Source organism: Microcebus murinus, chromosome 20, assembly GCF_040939455.1.
Source record: "Microcebus murinus isolate Inina chromosome 20, M.murinus_Inina_mat1.0, whole genome shotgun sequence".
Classification (NCBI taxonomy): domain Eukaryota; kingdom Metazoa; phylum Chordata; class Mammalia; order Primates; family Cheirogaleidae; genus Microcebus; species Microcebus murinus.
The window spans coordinates 41,825,958-41,845,494 of NC_134123.1; the positions used below are offsets into that span (position 1 = coordinate 41,825,958).

Genomic DNA, 19,537 nt, shown 5'->3' on the forward strand with positions numbered 1-19,537 from the left:
GATTTTGTTGCTCACAGTTTACAGTCCAATATCCACCACCAATATTTGATTCCACAAGTATTGGGTAATGGAGCTAAGGACCCTCAAATTTTAAGTACTTTCTAAATATTATAAAATGTCTGACAGGCATTAGTGTTTGGGGATTAATTTTTTTTTAGAGTCTTCCGTACTGTTCCCGTTTCTCTACTGAGCACAGTCCTCGATTGGTAATGGAAGAATCTCAAAAATGTCATGTCACTTTTCTTCAAATAAAACAGGTCTTGTTGCCTCTAAGCCAGACCTGATCACCTTTCTGGAGCAAAAAAAAGAGCCCTGGAATGTGAAGACAAATGAGACTGTCGCCAAACACTCAGGTAGGTGGCAGTGAATGAAGCAGGTGACACAGGAGAGAGGTCCAAAGGTCAAGGAGGAAGCCAGACCTTCTAAAGTCTTTTGGAAAACTCTGCTTCAATGGAAATGTTTTCTGGGAAGTCTGAGTTTCCTTATCTTAATCTATGATACAGTCTTCCCTGTCCCTTATTCTTAAATTATCTAAGGACTTTATTTCTCTTCAGTGTAGTTAATTTAAGGTTAGAGTGAGAACAAAAGCCCTGCTCATGGTTTATAAGGGACTGCAGGTACTGACTGCTTTCCATTCCATTGTAGGACATGGAAATATGTGTGTATATTTGAGAAAATCTATGGTAAAAAAAATTTTTTTTTGAGACAGAGTCTCACTCTATCAACCTGGGTAGAGTGCAATGGCATCTTGGTAGTTCACTGCAGCTTCAAACTCTTGAGCTGAAGTGATCCTCCTGCCTCAGCCTCCTGAGTAGCTAGAACTATAGGTATGTGCCACAGTTTCTGGCTAATTTTTCTATTTTTAGTAAAGACCAGGTCTCACTCTTGCTCAGGCTGGTCTCCAACTCCTGTGCTCAAGCGATCCTCCCCCCCTTGGCCCTCCAGAGTGCTAGGATTACAGGCATGAGCCACCACATCTGTCTGCAAACCATTTTTTAATTTCTCTGTATTTATTACATCATGTCTGAAATGTGTGAGTGTCGTGGTGATATTGGTATTTGGTACAGAAATCCCAGATCACCACAAGGAGATGTTATGTTTTCTGCTTTATGATTTGTTATCCTGTGAAAGGATCTGGGTCCCAGATTTCAAACTGTATCCCCACCAGGGAGAGGAGTTCCAGTCCCAATTCACCCACAGGGAGCCCAAGCTGCGTCTATGTCTCTCAGCCTCTGAGTCGGCACAGTTGTCCTGTGAACACCGTGCCAGCAGCACCTGGGAGGGCTGGCGGGTAGGGAGCTCACAGTCTGAGTTCCCCTGAGTCAGCTGTAGGGTCCCAAAAGAGAAGGTCCCATTCCCTGGAGGTGCCTCTGGCTGGTGGCTGTATTGTCTCTTTGGGCAGCCACGGGTAGGGTCAGCGGAGGGGAGGAGGAGACAATATGGTGCCTGCCGTGTGGCTCGGGCCTGTGCACACGGAGGTGCCTGGAGGAAGTTGGGAACCTGGTGCCACGTCTGCTACAGGCTCACCGCTGGCTGGTGGCAGTGGTCTCTGGGCTGGTGTCCACAGGTCTCTCCACCCGCTGGGGAGCCCACCAGCAGTCCGAAATGCAGGGGAGGGGAAACAGCAAATCAACCTACCCTTGCCGCTGGTCTCTGGGCTGCTCCAGTGGTCTCAGCCTCCAGTTCTCCTCCGCAGCCTCCTCCCGTGGAGTCTCCCGGGGTCTCAGGTACCCCTCCTTCCGGCCCTTTTCCGCTGTATGCTCGTCTTCTTGCTTCTTTCCTCTAATTTCTGCTAGAATCTGTCTTTTCTGCAGATACACTCTGTCTGGCGGTGTTATTCGTCTGCCATCTTGCTCCGCCCCCCTCTTGTGACAGTTTTGACTTAAAGTATATTTTAAAAATTATAACGTTTTTCACTTTAAAATAATGTGCCTAATATAATTTTGAACTCCACTGCTCTTTGATGCTAAATGTTTTTCTGATATATCTTGCTATATCCTGCCAGTTGTAGTCTATTGTTTTCATCAAGTATGAAGTCAAGTCGCTTTACATGGAATATAGTTGGATTTTTTTTAACTCTTTATTTAACTGTGCCTTCTGACTGGAAACAGTAGTACATAAAAATTTACATAATTTTCTCAAAGGAAGGACTTACAATTTCTCTTATGTTAATTGTTTTATATAACTTTTGTCACTGTCTTTTCTTTCTTTCCTCTCCCTCTGTCCTGCATTGTGCCTCACTGATTTTTAGTGACATATTTTGTTTCTTTGCCTAGCTTTCTTTTTTCTCTGTAAACATTTTTTTCTGATGTTCACTGTGAGAACTATATAAAACCTTTTGAACTTGCAACTTATGTTAAATGAATAACTACTTCAGTTGCATATAAAAATTCGTAATCTTTACATCTGCCCTCACCTTTTTGATATCGATATCAATAATTATGTCTTTTTATATTGTATAGAAATTAACACATGGCAATGATCTTTTTTTTATTTTGCCTTTCAAATTTTATAGCATAATTAAATATTTTGCACCATCATTATGATAATGCATAATTTTATTCTTGATATGTGCATATTTTTCTCAGAGAGTTATGTAGTTGTCAAAGGAGGTGGAAACCAGCCTTTGGAAAGGCCACAAAAAACACATGTGTGGACATATGCCCATAGTTTCATTCTCTTTTGAAAGGGAATCCAGGAGATGGGATTTTACTACTAAAGTGATAACTCAGTGTCAGCATGGAGGAAGGGCTGTGGTGGGTAAATGCAACCAAGTTTCCTTCCCCTTCCTATGCTCAATTGGGGTGCTATGAACTATTAGCAGTTATGATTTCTAAAAGAATCATGGTTGTAATTATATTATTAAGTTCATACATCTATGATGGAAGTAAGACCATGGTATTCTATTGTGCTTTCTTTCTAATGTACTTTCTATAGTTTTATATATTCAAATTTTTAAGTATATTCACCAGAGTCTGCTTAGTCAGATACTTTGTTATTTTCATCTCTTTCAGAACTCTCTTCCCATTGCAACAAAGACCTGTTGCCTGAGCAGTGTATAAAAGACCCCTTTCAGAAATCAATAATGAGATTATATGGAAGAAATGGCCTTGAATATATACACTTAAGAAGAGACTGGGAGTGTGGGGGTGAGTATAACAGGCAGAAATCATGTTCTGATGGTCTTACCCAATGTTTGTCAACTTGCCACAGAAAATTATTCAAATGTTATAAATGTATAAATGTCTTTAGCAAATCATCAAATCTAAATAGACACAAGACAAGACATACTGGAGAGAAATGTTTCAAACTTAATGAAAGTGGCAAAACTTATAACCACAGCTCTAATGTTTCTGGACATAGAAAAAATCATACAAGAGAGAAATTCTACAAGTGTGAAGAATGTGGAAAACCCTTCAACTGTTGCTCAAAACTTACTATACATAGGAGAATTCACACTGGAGAGAAACCCTACAAGTGTGAAGAATGTGGCAAAGCCTTTATGTGTTGCACAAAACTTACTCTACATAAAAAAATTCATATGGGAGAGAAACCATACAAATGTGAAGAATGTGGCAAAGCCTTTACCCATTTCACATCCCTTACTCAACATAAAAGAATTCATACTGGAGAGAAACCCTACAAATGTGAAGAATGTGGCAAAGCCTTTATCCAGTCCTCAGTCCTTACTCGACATAAAAGAATCCATACTGGAGAAAAACCCTACAAATGTGAAGAATGTGGAAAAGCCTTTAGCCTGTGCACAAACCTTACTGAACATAAAAGAATCCATACTGGAGAGAAACCCTACAAATGTGAAGAATGTGGAAAAGCCTTTACCCTGTGCACAAACCTTACTCGACATAAAAGAATCCATACTGGAGAGAAACCCTACAAATGTGAAGAATGTGGCAAAGCTTTTACCAGCTGCACACAACTTACTCAACATAAAAGAACTCATACAGGAGAGAAACCCTACAAATGTGAGGAATGTGGCAAAGCCTTTACCCAGGTCACACACCTTACTCGACATAAAAGAATTCATACAAGAGAGAAACCCTACAAATGTGTGGAATGTGGTAAAGCCTTTACCCTGTGCACATACCTTACTCGACATAAAGGAATTCATACTGGAGAGAAACTCTAAAAATGTGTAGAATGTGGCAAAGCCATTATCCCGTTTAGAGACCTCACTCAACATAAATGAATCCATACAGGAGAGAAACCATACAAATGTGAGAAATGTGGCAAAGCATTTTCCCAGTGCTCACACATTAATCTACATAAAAGAATTCATATCAGAGAAAAATTCTATGAATGTGAAAGTTGTGACATAGGCTTTAATAACTGTTTACATCTTATTCTACATCAAAGAAATCAGACTAGATAAAAGTGAGATAAATGTAATGCGTGTAAGTGCTTTACCAAAGGATTAGCCTTAAAATGCACAACAGTACTTATACTTAAAGCAAAACTAATAATGTAGACTGCTGACAATACCATTAGTTATAACAGATCTTATCGGACATGGGAGAACTTACACTGCAAATAATGCTCCAATATTTTCTCAAACATTGCTCATCATCACAAAAATTTTAAGGAAAGAAACCTTACAAATATAATGAATATGAAAAAATATTTATGCAAAAGATATACCTTATAGAACAATGAACAATTGATACTTAAAATACTTTCATAAATTTCAGAATGCAATTAATCTAGAATCAAGTCTAAACATTTATCAGAGGGCTCACAGTGCAATACACTAATGCACTAACACATTCACTCATTTCTTTAAACTAGGTTGTTGATTATAGAGAACGACCCAGTTAAAATATTTAGTTGATTTAATTGTATGTCAGCTTTAAAAAAGAGAGAGATTTTCTGAGAGTTATAATTCCATGTAAAATATACTTTCTGGTCCGGGTGGGGTGAAAATGTAATAAAGTATACATTTTTGCTATTTTTTGCAAGCAAGTACTGATATTATTCAACTTTAAATACCGTAGTTGGTATGCTTTCATTCTTAGTGTGTATGTGAATGTGTGTTTAATGATAGCTACATCACATTTATTAGAAGTCTTGTGTATTAAGTAGGCATTATTCATGTACGTTTCCATGGAAAATTAAAAACACTGAAATGTAAGATCTATGAAATGGATAGGTACCAAGGATTTTCTTATAATAAACAGTATTTTAAGTGATATATGATGTAAGTATATGATGAAGTAATATTCTTCTCATTATAATCAGAATGTAAAAATTATAATATTAAAAATAACTTGTTTTACTACTGCACGTTGTGATAATAAAATAGAATGTAATTTGGAATATTTTTAGATTACATGTAAACTTAATTTGTTTCATTAAATTAAAAATGTTTTTACTGTTTCCAACATGTTGTAGATTGAATAAAGTGTTATTATGCCACCAACATTAACGTATCCCATGTTACTCAAAGTTGGAGGAAATCAATTGTAAAAATGTACTGTCGGGCTACACAATACAAAGACCTAATTTGTGATCCATTTTATCAGTGGCTGTACTTTAAAGAGTAAGGTTCCCAAAGCTTTTTTTCATTACCTTTGTAATTACATTGTTACTGTAGTGCTTATAATAAACATTTTGCACTTAATGAAAGCCATACATTTCTGAACACAGAATGACTAGATGTTACATTCTATCTTACAGTTTTCTTTCAACATGCAACCTGCATGGCCAGTGAAACAGAAATAAGCATATTTTTTATTTATATTGAATCAGATATACAAATACATCACGGTTAAGTTGAACTATAGTTGTAGTATATTTACAGACTAAGGAATTATATTTATGTTTGTGGATGTATGCCTATTTTGAACAGAAAAGAAGACATATTAGACAAAATGGGTAATTTCAAGTGTCGAGAATTTACTAGCAAACTAGAAACTTCAAAGATTCTGAAAGGAAATATTTTGTTTGCTTCATGTTTAATTGTTTTAACCCCTAAAGCTTTTGAATGGGAACCTGCCCATTCCAATCCTCTGTTCTTACATACTTATTGCTCTTGATAGGCCTACTATGTTATTTTATTATTTCAAAGTTCATTACGTATCGTTTATATGACCTGATCTGCAATTCCAACAAGGATTGTTATAAAACTTAATGGTGCTCATAAAATTATCTGAATGTATTAGTAATTGCACAGTGTGGTAATATCATTTCACTTAGTACATTCTATCTTTTCATTCTAATTTGGGAAGCATATTGAAAGCACTTTTTGGTTACTCCTTTTTTTACTTTTGGTCATCGAACTAATTGATTTGTTGACTTTATCAGGCTACTTTGTTCAGGTAAACACTAAGAAGGATTTATAAATTATGGAGTTGATTTTATATTTAAATAGAAGAAATAAGTACAGGACAGTGTTAGATAGGCAATAGATGCTTTATAATTACCAGTCAATATTTCTGTGGAAGTGAACTTGTGGCTCCAGAGAAGAGATTGAAAATGCCCAGGGTAAAAAGTCACTGATTTTGCATGTAGAGCGAAGGAACTGGCAGAACAACCAACTCTTGGAATTTATAAGTGGAAATTCTGCTTCTTTCATTGCATAATTATCTCCAGTTTTTTGCCATTTTTTATCTTCATTCCATTCTACAACTGTATTTAAGCCAGTCTTCTTTCCGCCTGTGCTTGGGCTACAATATTCTCACTGTCGTACTCAATGCATGTAATTCTACATATAAGATATACCATATAATAAGATGTTATTAATAGGAAGAAATATAAAAGAAACAGAATGTATTCTTGTTAAAATATATATCTTTGTATAATTCGTGGGTTATTTAAAGAAAAAGATGTAAGATATCAAAGAATTTAAAGTTTTATTTAGAAAGGTTAAAGAATAGATAATGTAAAGAAAGGATCTTGCATAGAATTTTTTATCCTAAAATGATTCATTATGTAGGAAAAAGGAATTTTAGGACAAAACACAAAGTTTTATGGAAGGTGTTATAGATGCTGTGTGATATATGCACGATGAGATAAAGTTTATGAAAGGACATTTATTAAGAAATTTTGACTAAAACAAAGATTTTGGTTACTATTAACATACTCCTAATAAAATGGCATAATATACTTATCCTAATTCTTTAACATGTTTTGTTTTTAATTTTAAAATTATGACTACATAAGGTTTTTCTTTAATTTTGGTAAATAACCTACAAAAACAGCAACAGACTAGAACAACTGAGTGGCCAAGATCCTCAATAAAGTATTATTCCCCTTACTAATTCACAAATTCAAAAGGCTTATCAGCAAAATCTGGATTGGCAATCACATATATCTGATTTTATAGAAACAATTGATAATCATTATCCACAAAATAAATTATTCCAGTTTCTACATTTAACTCAATAGATATTACCTAAAATAGTAAAAAACATACTCATCAAGCCTTAAAATATGTTATTTAAACAAAAACGGGAGGTATATGTTCCCCTAGAATAGAAAAAATTAAGCCTTATTTACTTTAAATTTTTTTGAGTTATCATAAAAAGGATGATTTAACAGCAGTAGAGAAGTATTGGAAAGGGAGCCATCCACCATCCTTTCCCTCACCAGCCTATCTGGTAGAAAGATGATATAGAAGAATAAATGGAAAGAAGGATGGGCAAAGGTGTGGGGGAGAGGCTTTCCTTGTCTTTTGAGAGCTGATGGACAAATAGTCTGGATTCCAAGCAGAAGAATCAAACCCAGAGTGGAAACAGGAGGGGAAAAAATGGAGGAGACCACCAGAAGGGAAGGAGGCCCTGGTTGAGGGCTTTAAAAGGATGAAAATAAAGAATAGGAAGTGCTGAAGCAAGAAAACGTCCCAGCCACTGATCATGACATGTGGACAGCTGAAGAGGACCTATGAAGAAGCAGACAGAATACTGAAGTCTATGTCTGTATCTAAAACGTCTGTAAACCTCTTTCTTGCCATGATCTGGATACTGAGAATGGCGGTAAGAATCTTCAATAACCAGAATTATCATTACTAGGCCTATATTCCCAATTCACCTTTAAATAAAATTGTCAATTGGGCTGACATTCCTTTCTTAGTATTTAATAATGATACTAATTGGCTACCAGGACATTATTATTATTGTGGTCCAGTGAAACTCAATGAGCAGGACACTATAATTAAAAAATATGAAGCTAAAACAGAAGGCCCTCCCATATGTATTCATAAAGGTATTCATTGTTTAAAACCTGCTACTCCAATCTGGCTAGTCACCTGCAACTCTACCAGTGATAAATCTAAAGCCTGGTTATTTCTTGTAAGTGCAACCTTTTTTTCTGCTTCTGGACATACTAAATTTGCACCTCCAGATGTACCCATCTGTAAGGAGGTAGTAATTTCTGACCCTTAAATCTGGGTACAATGGAAAAATTGTAAAAGTCACATGGGACGCATTGTTACTGGCTCACCTTCTTGAGGTTATGTATTAGACTGGAGTCCCTATGGGCATCCTGCCTCATCTTATAAAGTTAAAAAACTTCGTTATAAAAAACCTGTCACCTCAATGTCTATAACAGACACTAACTTTGAAAGTCATGTTACCTGGCACCATTATGGTATGAGCACTCCAGCTCCTCATAGTTTAGATGGCCCTATTCATCAGCAACTGTGGAAATTATTGGCAGCTTCACACCCTTTGCAGGCCTGGATTACCACAAACACATTAGATCTAAACAGCAGTGGAGAGTGGAATTTTTACCTAAACTCTACTCATTATACTCAACCTTGTGTTAAATTGCCCTACTTATTCATGATTGAATATGCTATCTATGATGCACCTTCCTTCCTAGTGACTTATACCAACTGTTCTTATTTTTCCTGTATCAATTAATCCATAAAATTCAATCCCCATAAAGAAGCACTTTATATTCTTAAAGCCAGAGCAGGGCTGTAATTACCTGTTAAAATGAATAGAATTTGGCAGGAAACCCCAGCAAAGTTTGCTTTGCATAAACTGCTTACCCAGAATCTTAAATGTACCAAAAGATTGATTGGTCTATTAATAGCAGCTACTTTGGGAATTATTGCAATCACTGCAACTGCCACCAAGGCCAGTGTAGCATTACACCAAACAGCTCAAAGCACTGAATTTGTTCAAAATTTGCATCACAAATCAAATCAATTATGGTCCACTCAGAATCAAATTGACAGCAAATTGGCTACCTAAGTGGCTGCCTTACAACAAGCAGTCACCTTACTGGGAGACCAGGTCATAAGTCTGCAAAAGCAACTTAGGCTCTGTTGTGATTGGAATATTACTCATTTGTATTTCTCTCTCTTTCTCTGTATATATAAAATCAAACTATTTCCTTGGGAAAACATTAAAAAACATCTACTCAATCAAGAACGTCTGACTGAACAGATTGGAAATTTACAACAGAAAAATACTAAATACCTTCAGTCACAAACTGAATTTACTCTCTAAGTCTGACACTATTATTGGCATCTCATCTTGTTTGGAGTCAGCTGATCCACTTTCTCATCTTAAAATCTACAAAAATTCCACCATAATAACTTGTAACATTATTTTACTCATTTACCTGTGCTTATTTATAGTCTGGAGAAAACTCTAAAAAAACCCAAAAAAACAGCAGAGGACTGACGCATCACCGTGATGGCCATACAACTGCATCAACTCATGTCTAATAAAAATTTTAAAAAAGGGGGAATTTGTTGGAAAAATATGATTGAGGAATTAATGAAGTGTAGCTCATAAGACTATTATAGTATCACCCTATGTTACTATATTAAACACAGAAACAGGAGTGTGCAGGGTTTAGCCCTGAAAGAATGTGTGAACTCAATGGTTCACTTATCAGAAGCTGCTATCAAGGGTGGGCTCTCATGGCTCCCATAGGGATGTTTTCCAGAAAGGCTTCCTGGTATCTCAAAATCTGTGAGCTTCCTTGTTTCCTTAGAAGACAAGGCAGGGCAAATATGACTCACAGGATGGGAGCCAGAGATAATGAGTGCCCTTTGCCCAGAGAGATGCCCCTGTGTTCTAAACAACCTGTTCATAGAGATCATTTTCCTGCTCTCTCCTCACTGTTTACCTTTAAGTCCACAACAACTAGATCAAAAAATATAATGTCACTATGCCTCTTTTGTTATACCTTTGTTAAATGATGACTATGTCTTAGAACTTAGAATTTAGCCCTTGAAAGACTCTGTTCCTATTTGTTCACCTAGATAGAATAGAAACCCTATGAAAAGACTTTTGACCCCAACCAACTGCCTGTCTCCCATAGCAACTGCATGGCCTGATATTTAAATATGTTACCCTGAAAACTGGTAATTGATATCTGTGTTTATAAGAACCTATGAATGTCTAACCATACTTTTAGACATTCACGGTGATATGTCTAGTCTACTGAATAAGCCCACTGTTATATCTGATCTTTTTATATAAAACTATAAAGTATACCTTAGTCTCTGTATATTCTTTTATTCTATTTCCTATCAATTTTCTTATCCTCTGTGGTGACCACTATCTAAGGGACCAGGCTTCACGGGGAAAAGCAACTGATCTTTCCACAGCTCTGCCTCAACTCTTCCCCATCCTCTATTCCACCTGGGATGTGAATCATCCCTTTGTCCAGCCTGTCCACACTATATATGCTACTATTTTTTATTAGTCATTGAGTTGCTATCACAGATATTAGACTGACTATCGTGCTACCAACATGTGTGTTTTCAAGTAACACTTATTTTACTTAATAACGAACACAGAACACAAGAGTAATAATGTTGGTATGTTGCTGTAATTGCTCTATTTTAATGTTAATTATTGTTAATCTCTTACTGTGTATGATTTATAAATTAAAATTTATAAAAGGTATGTACATATAGAAAAAAATTCAAAGTATACATTGGTTTGGTGTATATCTGTAGCTTCATTCATTCACAGAGAGTCTTAAAATATATGTCCTATGAAGAAGGGTGACTCCTGTATATGTTGAATAGATTAACTAATAAGGTCATTTGAACCCAGAGGGTCATACTGTAGAAAATGTTTTTAGTGTCAAATTCAATTTCTTAAACTAGATACAAGGCTACGCAGGTTTTCTTTTCTTTTCTTTTCTTTTCTTTTCTTTTCTTTTCTTTTCTTTTCTTTTCTTTTCTTTTCTTTTCTTTTCTTTTCTTTTCTTTTCTTTCTTTCTTTCTTTCTTTCTTTCTTTCTTTCTTTCTTTCTTTCCTTCTTTTTTTCTTCCTTTCTTTCTTTCTTTCTTTCTTTCTTTCTTTCTTTCTTTCTTTCTTTCTTTCTTTCTTTCTTTCTTTCTTTCTTTCTTTCTTTCTTTTTTTTTTTTTTGGAAAAGGAGTCTCACTTTGTTGCCTAGGCTAGAGTGCCGTGGCATCAGCCTAGCTCACAGAAAACTCAAACTCCAGGGCTCAAGCAATCCTCCTTCCTCAGCCTCCTGAGTAGCTGGGACTGCAGGCATGTGCCACCATGCCTGGCTAATTTGTTCTATATATATTAGTTGGCCAACTAATTTATTTGTATTTATAGTAGACACGGTGTCTCGCTCTTGCTCAGGCTGGTTTCAAACTCCTGACATTGAGCAATTTGCCCACCTTCGCATCCCAGAGACCTAGGATTATAGGTGTAAGCCACCACACCTGGCCTTTATAGGTTTTCTATTTCTTGTTTTATAATTTCTGAAAATTTATATCTTTACAGAACTTACCCATTTGTCTTAAGCTGTCAAATGTATTGATCAAATTGTTAGTACTATTTATTTATAATAAATTTAAATCTGTATGATTTTTAATGAAGTTCCACCTTCATTCATTATATTGGTCATTTGTGTTTTCTTTTATCCCCTAGATTGATCTAGCTAGAAGTTTATCCAGGGTGTTGATATTTTCAATAAACCAGCCTTTACTTGATTGGTCTGTGTAGTCCGTGCTAGGTAAGGATACTCAGACATGAGTTTCTTCACTAGCTCAGCCAGCATGTGATGAGATCTGTTTGTTACTGTATGATGCAATGGTTTATGCAATGATATAAGCAGAAGAATAAAATTATAGTGATGACTTGTCACACTCCCAGGCAGCCAGCAGGGTAGTAGCACAGCAATGTTTTTGTCTGGGACAACAGAAGATCCTGGACCAGGCCAACTGCCAGAGAGTACTGAGAGAGCCCTGGACTAGATGAAGCAGTGGCAAGGCCACCATGGCACACCAGAGGGAGAAAGTGATCTAAGATGATAGTCATCAGAACTAAATTGATCGTATATTGGAAGGATGAGAGGGTGCAGAAGGAGATGGTTATATACACACCCAATGATTACAGTGCTCACCATCTGGGAGATAGACACACTTGAAGCTCTGACTCTTTTGAGGCAATACATAAACTAATCATCTTTACCCCTGTAATATGCTGAAATTAAAAAAAATTAAAAAAGAACTAAATCTTTTGGGAAGAGTACCACAAGGAGCTACTAATGCAGAAAGTCTATACTCAGCATTACAGAAATCCCCTCCAAAATTGAGAAATGTGGTGATTGGTACAATGGGCAAGCATGGAGAGGGGACCCCAGGAAGGAGGTGTCAGGGGCTGGGGGATGGGGGTTGCAGGTGCCAGTGAAAGAAAAGACGCCTTTTTGCATGCTCCAACCTCTTTCATAGACTTCAAAAAAAAATTTTTGAAGGGCTCTCATTCCACAGTACATTACACATATTAGCTATATGAAAATTCATCCACAATATGATTCAATAATATTGTAGGAATAAAACAGAATGGCTTTTGATAATATCTCCTTGCAAATAATTATATTTTGCAAGGTTTTCATGTTTTCTTTTTGTTTGTATTTTGGTTTGTTTTTAACAAGCTAGAGGTTTTACATCAGGCTGCTGATATTGTTTTAGACCTTTGAAAGTTCACAGGTAGTAGCTTTTAGGCCTGTGTTGCTCCCCTGATAAAACAACCTTACCCTCCACTCTTCACTGTGCACACTGCTTGGGCAGTTTTATCTAGTCCTGTCACATCAGCTCCCCCTAAATGCTACAAGTGCTAAAATGCAGCTTCAGGTCCACATGGTAAACCACCACCCAGAGGTGGTTGCCTTCCCTGGAAAACCCATACTCACACTTAGCTGGTTGGAAGCTAGGCTCACACTGTACCTTCTTTCACAACCCCCTATGGTACTTAAGAACATCTTGTCTGAGCAGAAGACACCACAATCATTCATCCTCTGAATTTGTAAGTCCAAGAGTCGTTATCAAGGCCTATCCTTCACTCCAAATTCTTAACCACTTTGGTACTCGCTCACCAGCTGTGAACCTTGCCTGGAGCTGGTACTGATAGTTCACAGGATAATTTGTGCTGTACATTGGTGATGAATCCGTTTTGCTCTTGTGTGATGAGGAAAGCTTTAAAGCAATGAAAGCTTGTTTTACTTTACAGGCAGCTTTAGGAAAACAACTGTAATAACTCATACAAAGGATTTGTTAAAAGGTCACAGATTGGTAGTAACTTATATGCTGAACATACACACTACAACTACAGAGATAAAAGCTGTAAAAGTAAAAGATTTTGCTTGTTGCCTAAAGTCTACCTCAGCTGTGCACTTTCATATCATGGCTGTTGGCTAAAGTCAATACTCAGCTGTCCGTTTTCATCTGTGGCTGTCGACTATAGTCGATGCTCCTATAGAAGTGGTAAGTAGGCTTAAGTCCCATTGATTCCTCAATATTCTGTTACCTGACCTACCTCAGTAAAAAAAAATACCACTGTGCACTTCATCTCACCTGTAATATTACCTGAATCTACCTCTCTCCTTCCTCATTCCAAAGCCTCAGCTGGGCCCCAGTCACTGCCACATTGATTGGTCTGATGGGTTCCCAACATGCCTTTCCCCTGAAAGTTGGCCACTCCAACCCATCTTCTACACCTCTACTAGGTAGAGGGATGCTAAAAGGCCAGTTTTATCACATCAATGGCTCAATAAATTCTTCAGAGGCTGCCACAGTTTCTGAGCTCTCAGAATCAGTATATAAAGCTCTTTTGTATAGACTCCAATTCCTGATAGTTTCCTCCCATGCTCTCCTCCATCACTCTGCCTGTGTTATTTTCATAAATGGTTAAGTGTCTACTATGCACCAACCACTGCTGAAGGATCCTATACATGCCCCATACTCTCTCACCATTTACAAATAAATGGATGTTCTAAATACACCATGTCATTTTCTACTACTTTACCCATACAAACATTGTGGTTTTTTTTCCCTGAACTCCTTCCCAATTCCTGAGCCTAATTAGCTACAGTCCATAGAAGTGTTACTACAGAGAAAAAATGTAGTGTGTTTTCTTTACTTATAACTTACCTTGTTTTCTTTAGGAGCCCCCAGTCTCAAATTTCAGGAAAAAAAAATTAAGTCCAACTCTCATTTCACAAATGAGAACACTGAGATTCAGTAAGCATAAAGAACTTGTTCAAAGTTATACAGGAAGTAGAGGAGCTTGATTTGCCCAAAGTGGTGCTTAGAAGTATGCTATACAGCTTCTTTCCAAATGGCTCGGTTATAGAAGTCTTTGCACTGCTTACAGGAACTTTCTGCTGTGAAGAAGCTTTGCTATATGCTGAGTGGCTAAAATTTGGTCCATTCATTCAATTTAATTAATCCCTTCTGGCAACTTTCAGACTTTATAAGGAAAGAAAATCTCTCACTTAATGTTCCTTAGGCAAATGATACATTGGGGTAAATTGAAAGAATACTAGAACTTGTATTGATGTTTACTTTTACCTTTAAATGTAGTGATGATGCTTTGCTAATATACAGATAATAATAAATAAAGACTCTCATATGCATGAATTAGGGTTGCATGTCCCCAAGTTTTAGATAAACAGTAGGGACCCCCGTTCTCTACTGACCTCAGCTCATTTCCTTCTACTCTCCACCCAGCTCATTCCACTTGAGCCACAACTCACCAAGCTCACACTCATTCGGCCCAACCCACCTGTCCACTGCCCTATATATTTTCTGATCAGCAAGCCATCCCTCATGTGCCAGTTCTCTAAGTCTATGTTTGTTACTCAAATGGCCCTCAACTTTCTCTCTAGGGATCATCCCATCTCTCTCACTGACTGTGGCATTCATCTCTTCCTCCACATCACCCTGTTGGCAGCAGAGTGTCAGATGCTGGCCTTCCTTGCTTAGAGCTGCTACCTGGCCATCTGTCACCCATTGTGCTACCCCATCCACATTCCCCATGTTCTCTGTGTTCTCCTGGTGCTTCCATCTTTGCTGGGGACAATGTTCAATGCCATGATCCATGTGCTCTGGCCTCTGACTTTCCATTACTTCACCTCCATGGAAGGTCATCATTTAGTTTCTGAGATCCCAGCTGTATTTAAACTAGTCTCTGCTGACACTTCCCTCTATATAAGGATCTTTTTATCCATGGTGTTATTTTTCTCTTCCCTCCTGTCTTAGCTATTACAGCCTAATATGTATATATACTGTCCACTCGACTGGTGACAGTCTCAAGCGTGGGGCATATGGAAACCCTGGCTACTTACTTCTCTCACATGCCCCTGGAGTCTCTATTCTATGTGGCTTCCATTACCAAGTACCTTCTACAAAAGTCTCATTCCCCTGGGCAGAAAAAGTGGTCTCTGTCACCTACACCATCCTAATTCCAATACTTAACCCTCTTATCTACAATCTGACAAATGGGGATGTCTTTGGAACCCCCAGAAGAGTTCTCAGAAAATAGGGAATATGACATACTTAACTTTCCACCAAAAATCCAAATCTAAAACAGTGAAACATATACATTGAAACTGTGGAATTTACCATATGTAGAGACACATATTCATATGCATTGAACTATAAAGCCAGATATTTTTAAGAACGGATAATAGACAATCAGAAATTATCCTGTCTTCAAAGTTGATATGTAAATTGGTCATTTTCTTCCTTTTATATATTTCTGTATTTGTACTCCAATATAATACATTTGGAATGTAGCTTATTTGTGTACTATATCAAATATCCATTTCTTATACCTGTACAATCATCTTATTTGGTCATTGTTATTTATTTTACTATATTTTTGTTTTTATTTGAGAAATAATTGTATATGTACATGTTGGACACAGTGTGATGATTTTATCTAGGCATACTTTGGGAAAGATGTGATAAAACTTATTGACATTTCTCAAAAAGCAGAAATGAATATTCCACAGCTATATGTCAAAAAGCTCAACCAATCTAATCATCATGGAAATGAAAGTTAAAGCCACAGTGAGCTATTACCTCATACCTGTGAGAATGCCTGTTTTGAATATGATGAATGCTAAGTTCTGGTCAGGATGTGGAGAAAAGGAAACACTTGCATATTGTTTCTGTGAAAATAAATTAGGACAGCCAAATTTATTTGTATTTCAATAAATTAAGAGGGTATCAGTTGTGTTTTTTTCTTTTATGTCTACTCCCCAGCCCTGAATCCCTGGTGAGCACCACCACCATTTGAGCACTCTAGTGTTAATCAGTCAGTACCAATTTGATGGCAAGTATATGTGAAGCCCATTCTTCTGATCTTGTGTCACTAAAACTTGGATATTGGGCTCACTCAATTCAGGAAAATATAAGCAGTTCTAGCTAACTGTCATTTCTTAAAATTGAGTAATATTTCATTGTAAACATATGCCAAGTATTAATAATCCACTCATGAATTGATGGACTCTTGGGTGGTTATTTTTTTACTTTAAAATTGTAACATGCTCATTAATTTTATTTCATCAGATTTTGTATCTTCGGAGGTGTAGGTGCTTATCAAATAATCAACTGGTGTCTTGAAAGTTTCATCAAACTATAGGAGCTCCCTCTAAGAAAGCCCACAGGGATGTTGAACTGCAATGCAGATTAAGGGTAATGACATATTGATTACCCTTAGGATAACCTAGTTCACTTTGCAAATCTTATTATGTCTTGATGGGGAAACGCTATATTGATAAAACTTTCCCTCCTTCCTCAGGTGTAAAAGTGGCTCAGGGTAGAATTAAGGGTGGAGCAGCACCAAATTGGAATGGCAGCCTTATCCATCTCCCCAGCTGGAGCAATTGCTGGAAACAGCACCAAAACAGGGCACCATTGTCCCAAGAAGGACCAGAGATACTAACTATCTTCTTAAGATTTGTAAATCCTTTTGAAAGATTTCTAAAAGGTTTTTATTAAAGAAATGCTTTTTCTGAAACTGAGAAACATCACTTTCAAATGAAATATCAAGGAACATAGCTCCCTATCCCACAATTTCCATGTGATGATGGGATCCAAACTTCAGTGAGCACCTAGCTTTAATTTGCAAAATTATCTCCTCCTGCATTAACTTTGAAGCTTGTTTTTTATTGGAATTTAACCAATTATCAAAAAAATAGAGTCTCACTAATTACCCAGTAAGTTTATGGTGCACTGTTCAGGACAAATAGGGCTGTCTAGACCTCTTTCTTCAAAGCTAATTATTATTTATCTAGATAACATGTATGTAAAAGTTAGGATATGCTTAGTTATATACAGGAAGGACTTTATGTGTCCCTTTGCAGTCTCTCAGTGGATTGGCACTGTGCACATCACATTGTGATTTGAGTAATAAAAGGGTTTCTTTTAATTCTCTTTTACCTTTGTGGAGTGGTTTTCTTAGTTGGATACTCTATACTATTAATATTTCCTGATCACTTTCCAGAATTAAAACTGCAGCATAAACATAAAATGTGCCCACCACTTCTAAAATACAAGGGCTTTGAACACCAGATTCCTTCTTGAGCTTCTAGTCTGTAACCTGCAAGTCTGCAGCACAGAGCTTCCCTGTCCCCACATCTGCACACAGTAAGTTCTCTAGGCCTCTTTGTTGTCTACTCTCCCTCCCAGGCATACTTAGACCAGATTCCTGTTAATACACTCTCATAATAATCAGTAGTTCTATCTTTTCTCTAAATGTATCTCACATCTTTAGCACTGAAATGGATTCAGAGACCATGGGGCTCAGACACAAATGGGAACAAGATAGTGCACTCTGGGTTGGACACATAAACTCCTGTTCTGCCTTCTCTTCTTGCCCAAATGCCAGGAAATGTGCAGTGAGCCCAACTGAATTCATGGCTCTCTAGAGACCTAAATCTGCAGCTCTGAATTCTGAATCCAGGTTCTGAGGTTCCTCAGGATGCATTAGAGCAGCTTCCAAAGAGGAATTTCTCTTCCTGTTTTCATTTCCTCTCTGTACAAGCAAAGTATACAAAAGTTCAATCCAAACTAGACCTGGCCTGAACCTGGAATTCACAAGACAGTGACATTCTATGGACTGAGGAAGGACCAAAATCTCAGGGGAGACATATGCTTCAGTGCAAGAGATCAACATGGACTTGTAAATTGACTTTCAAAGGACCTATTTGGAGTGAGTGTAAAGAATTTTCTAGATCTTATGTAGTGTCATATTATAGTTGTGTGAGAAGAATAGAAAGAATGGCACCACATCTAAATTTTTCTGTAAATTATTGCACACTTACTATTCACCTTTCTGGTATAACAAGGATTAAATCACACAATGTAAATGCTCTTCACAGTGCAACAAACCATACTTCTGAGCACATAGCACATGTTCAGTAGACATTTCATTATGCTGCTCTTCACTTTGGAAATTAAGTATATGTTGTGATGAGTTTTGGGCAAAAGGCAGTATGTATGCTGTGCTTGCTGTCTCTACCTGAGTGCTACTAATAATGGATCTAGGTTGAGAGACATCAGCACCAAAGGGGGACCTGACAAAGAACCCAATGAATGTACCCCTTCGACACCAGCAAACCACATTTCTTTGAGTGAGGCCCACAGTACCACATGATTTATATTCACAGTAATGTTTCAGAGATGATTTTAAGGTAACTACCTCTCAGCCCAGGATTTCAATTAGGATAACCTGGCTAGATTGAAGAAACACCATCACCTGCCTGCTGGGCTGGGTGGGAACATCCATGTGGTTGTAATTGTGCTCCAAATAATTCTAATTTGATACCAGGGTCAAGCAGTAGGACTCCTGCATATATTAATGAGAATTAAGTTTAACCTTTGTTCCCGAGGGAAGTCACAGGTTCTGCTCTCTGGGGTTTGGTATAGGCAGATCAGTGTGGTCCAGACTCCAATTCCTGTAGCAGAAACTCCTGGCACCTGTAGCAGGAGAAGGTAACCAGAAGAAAAGACAGGAGAATCTCACATTTTGGTCTCCATGAATGAGCTGATCATAGCAGACTCTTTCCTGTGACTAAAAACAAGTGATTGTAGCCTTTCTGCATTTTATGTTCCTCCTGCTTGTGAATGTTGTGGAAACAAGGGGATAAATTGTGCTGACTCCTTTAAGGGCAGTCTGAAGATTTAATTGTAATTGTTCTACACAATCTCACCTGAAAAGAAATTTCAGAGTAGGAGAAGAAGGAGAAGAAATGGCTGGTTTTCAGGTAAGTGTGTCCCAGATTAGGGGGTGTGTCCACTATTTCTTCC

The 19,537-nt window shown here is 37.3% G+C and overlaps 1 protein-coding gene across 1 annotated transcript in view; it reads left to right on the forward strand.

The window, feature by feature from the left end:
• The first annotated feature begins 226 nt into the window (after nt 1-226).
• Nucleotides 227-19,537, forward strand: part of LOC142862592 (uncharacterized) — a 57,271-nt gene continuing 37,960 nt past the window's right edge. Inside the window, exon 1 of the mRNA XM_075995592.1 lies at nt 227-353. Coding sequence (XP_075851707.1) covers nt 227-353 — 127 coding nt within the window. The remainder of the gene's footprint in view (nt 354-19,537) is intronic.